The 8,268-nt window shown below is 46.6% G+C and overlaps 1 protein-coding gene across 1 annotated transcript; it reads left to right on the top strand.

Moving 5' to 3' along the window:
* Positions 1–1,537: 1,537 nt before the first annotated feature.
* Positions 1,538–3,192, top strand: LOC120959202 (facilitated trehalose transporter Tret1-like). The gene is made up of 2 exons (XM_040382440.2): positions 1,538–1,635; positions 1,717–3,192. The coding sequence occupies exons 1-2, from the start codon at positions 1,569–1,571 to the stop codon at positions 3,060–3,062; spliced, it is 1,413 nt and encodes a 470-aa protein (XP_040238374.2). The 5' UTR covers positions 1,538–1,568; the 3' UTR covers positions 3,063–3,192.
* The last annotated feature ends 5,076 nt before the right edge of the window (positions 3,193–8,268 follow it).

Genomic DNA, 8,268 nt, shown 5'->3' with positions numbered 1-8,268 from the left:
TTACAACGACTCCGACGGCTCGAACTGGCTCTGTCGGCTTCGACGGCCCCGACGGTCCCAACGTCTCAACGGTCAACGTGGCTCCAACGACTACGACGGTTCCGACCGGCTCCGGACGGCTCCAACCGGCTCCGTCGGCTCCAACTGCTACGACGGCTCCGACCGGCTCCAGCTGCCGACTAGCGGCTCCGACGGCTCCAACGGCTCCGACGGCTCCGGACGGCTCCGACGGCTCCAACGATTCCGGACAGCTCAAACGGCTCCAACGGCTCCAACGGCCCTGACGGCTCCGGACGGCTCCGACGGCTCCAGCTGCCGACTAGCGGCTCCGGACGGCTCCGGACGGCTCCGACGGCTCCGGACGGCTCCGGACGGCTTCGACGGCTCCGGACGGCTCCGGACGGCTCCGACGGCTCCGGACGGCTCCGACGGCTCCGGCCGGCTCCGACGGCTCCGGACGGCTCCGACGGCTCCGACGGCTCCGACGGCTCCGGCTGCCGACTAGCGGCTCCGGACGGCTCCGGACGGCTCCGACGGCTCCGGACGGCTCCGACGGCTCCGACGGCTCCGACGGCTCCGGCTGCCGACTAGCGGCTCCGGACGGCTCCGGACGGCTCCGACGGCTCCGGACGGCTCCGGACGGCTCCGGACGGCTCCGACGGCTCCGGACGGCTCCGGACGGCTCCGACGGCTCCGGACGGCTCCGGGCGGAATCGACGGTTTGAATTTTTCGGAATCGGAGCCGGAGTAGCAATGCTCGGAAGCGATTCCGAGCCGTGGGTGCGATTCCGGCTACCCATCACTAGTACAAACTTCCTGTTTGGCATTGCTCTGGTACGGTCTGTACACAACGTGTGTGACGGTTTAAGCTGAACTGCCGAACCTTCTGTCACGGGCCAAAGTTTCATGACTCGCGTACCTGACCCATCATAAATTCAATCTGAACTTCATCAAAATTTGACGCAGAGCACGTTCCGCTCGCTCGCAGATTGAATGAAAATGTGTGAAACGAACAATGAAAATGTTGAATTTTCGTTCTAAGCTTACTGGGTCATGATTATGATGAGGCACATAAAGTATTAATGAATTATGCTATAAGAGATAAGAAAATGGCTATCTACTGTCAGCATACTGAACACATGGAAATTGATACTTTTCAAACGGCTATTTTAACGGTTAAAGCATCTGTCTTTAAAACAAGAGGATGTGCAACTTGACAAATACGTTATTTTGCAGTCAAGCAGTTAAATATCAAGCAGCGTTAATACACACTCAAAAGCATAGACGAAGACCTATGCCAACCTAATCGGCAGCGTGCACTTTTGCGCTAGCGTTTATTTCCCCAATAATCGTCTCAGTTATCTCTTCCCACCATTATCTTTCTGTTTGCGTTTATTCGTTTTCGCACATCTTGTCGTTCACTCAGAGTGCAAAAAACGTACTCATTATCGGAGCGTAACGTCTAATGGCCCGGTACACACGAAGATAAGTTTTGTTTTTGTTTGGCCAAATGTCTACCCACTTGAAATGGGAAAGTTACGATTCTCATTCGCTCTCAGCCCGTCACCATGACTACTTCACCGTGGATTTCGCGTCTGCTGTTGTACAGAAATGAGTACTTGGCATCATTTTCTGGTAAGTGACACACAAATTCCTGGGCATTTTCGTTGTTCTTTTTCTGATTGCGCATTTCCAACTCTCTCTCTCTCTCTTTAGCTACTCTCTGCATCTTTATGGTTCTATGCACCAACGCATGGTCTTCGCCGGCCCTGCCGAAGCTCCTCAACGTACCAAACCCCCCGCTATCGATTACGTCCGGTGACGGTTCCTGGATCGTATCAATTCAAGCCATCGGCGGTATCTTTGGTATGATACTTGCCGGACTCACTGTGGACCGATTTGGACGCAAGTGGCCATTTATTGCCAGTGCTCTACCCGTGATTGCCGGATGGATTATGATCGCATTAGCTCGGACGGCGCTGTTATTGTACATCGCTCGCTTTCTCTTCGGTATTTCGTACGGCGTAGCGTACGGCATTGTTCCCATCTACATCGGGGAGATCACCTCGGACGGGGTTCGGGGTGCAGCCGCTTCACTCATCACGGTACTGGCCAAAGTAGGAATACTGTTCGAATACTCCGTCGGGCCTTACGTTAGCTTCGAGACACTGGCATGGCTTTCCATGGTTGGCCCGGTTTTATTTCTGCTCACCTTCGTGTGGATGCCCGAGTCCCCGCACTATCTGCTCGGAAGGGGACGCATTGCTGAAGCCCGACGCAGCCTACAATGGCTGAGGCGAACGTCGGCCGTAGAGGAAGAGCTCAACTGTACCCGGAAATCCATCGAACGTACAGCCAGCGAACGAGGCTCGATAAGAGAACTGTTTCTGCCGGCTTATCGTAACAATCTCATCATAGTGTTGATTCTTGCTTTGGGTATGCAGATGTCAGGCATACAAGCAGTCCTGAGCTACGCACAGACCATCTTTTCCCAGATTTCCAGCGATCTAACCGACGCGCAAATGTCCATCGTGCTTGGTGTTGTGCAAATGGTGACCGTGTCTTTTCCGGTGTTTCTAGTCGATCGTGTCGGCCGACATCCGCTGCTACTGTGGTCTGGTGTCGGAAGCTGCATAGGGCTGCTGCTCGTTTCTATCTACTTTACGCTCGAGGCGGCCGGCGTGAACGTTGAAAGCTTCGGCTGGGTCTCGTTCGTTGGGCTGCTGTTCTTCGTCATTTCGTACGCCTTCGGGATGGCCACTGTACCGTTTGCAATTATGAGTGAAATTTTCCCCAAAAACATTCGAGCCCACGCGAACGCCCTGTTTGGAATTCTGAGCGGTGTCGCCATCTTTGCCGTGTTGAAATTGTTCCAGATAGCGCTTGACAATGTCGGTGCATACCTTCCGTTCTGGGTGTTCACCGTTAGCATTGGGTTGACGTTTGGGTTCGTGTTTCTTTACATTCCCGAAACCAAGGGCAAGAGCTTGGACGAGGTGCAGGAGATAATTGCCGGATGGCGTAGGAAGAGAGATCCTTCCAAGGCTGTCTACGTAGATTAAGGTTAGTCCATTTCGATGCAAGTGATCTGTATGTGCAACATGGTCTGTGCATCATAATTTAAATCAATTTTGTGTCAGTTTGAGTTCACATTCTTCAGCTCAAATTAAATACAGTTCTTTGAAATACAAAGCAGACCATTTTCATCAGAAAGAAATACATCGTTCATGAGCTGGCTCAAAGTATATAATGTACGATACTTTTAGAAAATTTTACATTAACAAATGCACTGCTTTACTTCCTGCCGTTGTCAGCATGCTAAAATAATAGAAATCGATACTTTTCAAACGATCATACCTTCAAGCGTTTGTCTATCACACAAAAGGGTACGTAACCCGACACTTATCTCCTTTACAATAGCTTCCGTCACACATTTCAACCAGCGCTAAAATTCTTTCAAGAGCGCAAAAGATCTCCCTTAACGGACAAAAAATAGCAAACGCATTCCAGCACGTTTTCTGGATTTATTTTACTCGTCACAAGGAAAACCTGCCTACAAGATGCCCCTTCCGGTCCTCCGCCCCAGTAATGGATCATTGCCCCTTTGTCGTCGTGCTTTGAACGTGACTTTCAGCGAAAGAACTTCAGCAGCACTACCCCGTTTGCCGGCAGTCGTTTTCTCTGTTTCTGTCACTCGTCGCCTTTCAACTGTATCATTACACCAAAAGCAAGGCAACCATTTCGGGCAATTATTTGTACCTCACAGCCAGATTCGTTCATTTCCGTTGGCAGAACCCTCCATTTATTTAAAGAGGGGAAGGTTAAGGCACAAACAACCGATTGAAATCGTGCCGGCGAAGGCTTTGCAAATTGCAAACTACTTCCTTATGGTGGTGTTGTGTTGCGAGGGGATGAACGGGGACAATTTTCCACTCAAATCACGAAGAAAAAGCTGCGAGAAGAAGGAGTTGCTGAGGAAAACTAACAAACGAATGAACTTCACTGAGCTGTACAGCGCGAACGATTCATTCGCCTCATTACATTCTGAAAACAGTGGAAGGGTTCATATTGTTCTGAGTCACAGTTCTTTGCTGAAGAGTCTTGAAGAGCTGGAATTTTGGTCGGTTCGTAAATCACGTTTAAAGAGGGAAAGGAATTATAGGAAATGTGTGTGGTAAAAAGGGGAAATAAAGGTTGAATCACAGCAACAAAGTCTTTAAAAGAACTGTCCAGGGTTTAGAACAATAAGGATAGAATTTATAGTGGAAAAGGATTGTGTATACCCAATGTAATCAAACCAATTACATTTAACGCAGAAAACGAACAATGTCAACAATCCAAAGCTCACTACATGAGTTGCTCGCGTATGACCGTATGGGGAGTGAAAAAGTTGATGAAAGTGCTTCTGAAAGCTCTCCAGTAGAATGCATTTCTCGGAAAAATGGAAGAAATGGAAAAAAAATACACGAAAGCTGTTACGCCGTGTCTTTACTGGATGAATTGAATAAAAGGAATGAATTAAAAAGTGAGCACTCAACCTGTTACATGGTTGTTAGCTACCTGTCACACACAAAGCGGAACATTTCTCCGCGCGATAACCTTTGGAGCAACGCCAGCACAACGTTCGGAGCGGAAACATCTCGACGGTTTTCTGCGAATTAATTTCCGCTCACATCACAACGTATGCAAGCTATTGTCGTAAAACCCGCTACAGCTCTTCAAACAGCGCCATGATGTTTGGCCAATGAAACAAAAGGAATGAAGGGAAAATGCCAGAAAACGCTTCCTGCTACAGCGTTACGCTCCATATTCGCTGTCTGTTTGCATGTGATGTAATTTTGGGGGAATGCCTCGTACATGGCAAAACGGATATTTTGGGCTCATCAAATACCGTGCAGGTATTCGGCACGATTGTGAGAAGCTGCTATCTGATTTCGGGTCGGTAACTGTTCGCTGTGTGCGCGGCGTCTGTCGAGAACGTGTGTGAGTTACACAATCTCATTTTGACGCCCTTTCGGTACTCCCAGGCAGGCGTGAGGTGCACAAAAAAAAGAACCAACATATATTGAGATGCTGATACAGATGTCTTTTGTACGGATTGCACGATATGTGTATCCTTCTACGGTGATGTCAATATTACCCTGGTGGGAACGCCAGCATCGAAAAGACAATGTAACGCAGGAGCAAAACAGTTGGTGGCAAGCAGCACGTGACCGAAATAAAACCTAATTTTAGCCAACGTAAGATTAGATGGCATTTATTTATTTATTTTTGCTGTTGGTTGGATAATATCAGCAATTGCAGGCGAGTGGATGGGGAAGAGTGAATTGTTTCACCTTGTTCAGGAGGTATTGGGTGTACGTGGTGTGATATAACGTTTATCTGGCGATGCAAGAAGAAGAACAATTGGTTAAAGGTTAATGGGGATTAAAAGTGCTTTGTAACTCTTCGAACATTAATTGGTTGATTGGTTTGAATATTTCCAGTCTTTTTTATCTTCTCGAATCAGGAAAAAAGCTTCCACGTTGTTCAGCATCGTGAAGGAAGCTCCTAAAAACAGTGAATCACCGACGGTTTGTCCTCCTTTGGCCCCACGTACCTGAATAATGTCTTCAGTAGGAACCTTTTTGTCGAAGATACTGGAGGTTCCTGTGCTAGATAAGATGGTAATCTGGCTCTTATATACGCTTACCGCTTCTTTACTGGTTGAAGTACGTACAACCGGTTCCAGCGTGACTTTTTCGGGCTTCCTCGAACGTATCTTCAAACGTGGGCACTTTTTGTTCATGACCACGTTCTGATTGCCTATCGCTCCGAAAGCGCTCGGAAGAGAAGCACTTGATGCTGCGAGTTCGGCGGCGTAAAAGATTCGCCAAATTGATAGGTGCTTCTGGTGAAGCACCCTACAACGGATAGCCATGGGCACAGGAAGCTGGATGGTTCCCAATGGATGGCTGTTGAAAGTGGCCCTGTAACCCGCCATGTTGTTTTTTTTAAATGAATTTCTTTGCATAACATTACAAATTGGAAGACATAATTTGCCAACCATTCAGTACAACTAAAATCACGTTGATTTGGTAATTATTAAAACAAACAGGTAATACCACACTGCCGAGCATAATAAGCGTCCAGCTTTGAACACTATGAAAGCGGCTTCGTCGTTCCTAATTAAAGGAATTTTCATTTTGCACCGAAACCCCTTTTCAGTCATGCCTTCGAGCGTTCAGTAGGTAATGATTCGCTAACGACTACACTTATCGCATTTAAATAGGTTAAATTTACTAAGGGACTTGAGAAAACAAAGCGACGAGCGGTGAGCGCCCTCTTTGCCAACTTTAGCAATAAGATGAATTTCCTTCAAGAAGGTAATGGCGATGGTGTCCATTCATTCAGGGTGCTTTTTGTAGTGAAAATGGTTTCACCTCCAACGTAGCGCAATGATTGTGAGCAACTTTTCAAATAAGCATCCATTTAATTAAGAATCCACTTTTTGCTGGTACTGCCTTCCTGCTCGTTTCCATTGCCAGGCAAGATCTAGTAGCTCGAGAGCGATGGAGCGATGGCGGCATGTCAGCTGTTTATGCAGCGTGTTTTTGCTGTGTAATTTGTTGTCTTTGAATTTTCCGACTTCCGTGCCGGGAATTAACTCGATCCGGCGGCTTGTGCCCTTTCCACCACGAACCGGCAAAAGCACGGTTCGCACGGACCACGGTTGTAATTAAGCGCTTTTCAGATTTTGACCCCGATGTCTCTGCAATAATAAATTATGAACCTTTTACACTGGACCTTTCGGGCACCCCGCACCGTTGCCCTGGTCACACTTTACCCATTTTGTTAAAGGTGTGTCCCATCATCCATTATGAGGAACTGGAACTGCTCTTGTTTCAGCCGGTTCGAACCATTCCTAACGCCACTGCTCAATCCTTCCCTGTGCTGGTTTTATCGGTTAAAATTCATTATTTCTTCTCTGAAACGCTTTTGTTTTGTTGCCCAAAGGTGGGGTGAAAGTGTTTTTTTTATGTTTTGGCACACCGTTTTTTATTACTTTCTTTCCAGCATCGGTCTCAATATGCCGCTGAACCATTTGGCACAATGTGATTAGTTTTCACTAAACTGTATAAGCAGTAAAAATAAGGTTTAAAAAAGGGCTTGGGTGTGATAAATCAGGTTAGAGAACAGGAGAAAGTTTTGCGAAAGCAAAGAGGTGTTATGAATTAATTGTGTTGCTAAAGAATAACAAATTTGCGGATCGACTGCGTCACGTTCCCTTCTTTTCTGTGAAGTGCAATTTTTAAATTTTCATTTGAAAAGTTTTGGTTTACGAAAATGAAGCGTAAAGCTCGTAGCTTGTTCACAAATAGGATTATAACATGGAAAAACATGTAACACTTTTTCATGTTTTTCATGTGACCTAAATCTCCTCAAGTGACTACAAAACTTGTGAAATTAGATTCCATTACATTCCCTGTTCTGCTTTTTCAACAACCGATAGAAACAGAATACATTATCTGCCAACATGGGGAATGACTGGTGGACACGTTTCATCCGTTTAACTTTTTTTTTTTGGTAATACATTCACCTTCGCACCTCTTGTCCTCGATATCTTCCTTAAACGACCAAACGGAAACACATCCGTCCGTGTGTTTTTCCCAACCGTGCACGAATAAAGGCATTATATGGGTTTCGCGTAAAACTCCAATAATAAAATTTTACGATTATTGCCGACAGCAGCCGTTCCTGCATCCGGGGTTAGGGGGTTAGGTTTTCCTGTTTTCCCCTGGACCAGGAGCATGAAGTGCGTCGAGATTGCGTATTATCATTTTTCGATCCCTCGCCTGCAACACGATACGCAACATTGGCAACATTAGTAGAAGTAACAGCAGTTAGTGGGATTTTTGTTTCATACTCAGGGGAAAAAGGGCAAACATGTGCGTCTGAGTGTGTGTGTGTGTGCGTCTGCTTGGTGTGGGAACGATCTCTTCCTGTGCGAGATTTACCATGCGAGGGTTGATGGGAATAAAAACAGCGATTGTAATCGTACGGGGACTGGACTTGTTACCGCCATTACAAGTAATACAAACACGTTTAGATTCAGACCTTTTGAACCGTATGTGGTAAACTTTGACAATAGAAAGCTTCTCAGTGTTGTTTTCTTTTTGTTCGCAAAAGCACATTTAATTTGACCCACATGATTTCTACATATGACCTTTTATTCAATAAGCTAGTTATGGCGTTATAAGGCGGTGGAGGCGCCCAGTTAATTTCCTA

Source organism: Anopheles coluzzii, chromosome 3 (assembly GCF_943734685.1).
Source record: "Anopheles coluzzii chromosome 3, AcolN3, whole genome shotgun sequence".
NCBI classification, from domain to species: Eukaryota; Metazoa; Arthropoda; class Insecta; order Diptera; family Culicidae; genus Anopheles; species Anopheles coluzzii.
The sequence above is the reverse complement of the archived record's forward strand: the minus strand, read 5'-3'. Positions and strand labels throughout refer to the sequence as shown.

Bases quoted from the DNA above. Each gene is read 5' to 3' on its own strand.
- LOC120959202 (XM_040382440.2), top strand. From the start codon at position 1,569: ATGACTACTTCACCGTGGATTTCGCGTCTGCTGTTGTACAGAAATGAG. The intron at 1,636-1,716 runs GTAAGTGACACA...CTCTCTCTTTAG, and splicing joins GTACTTGGCATCATTTTCTG to CTACTCTCTGCATCTTTATG.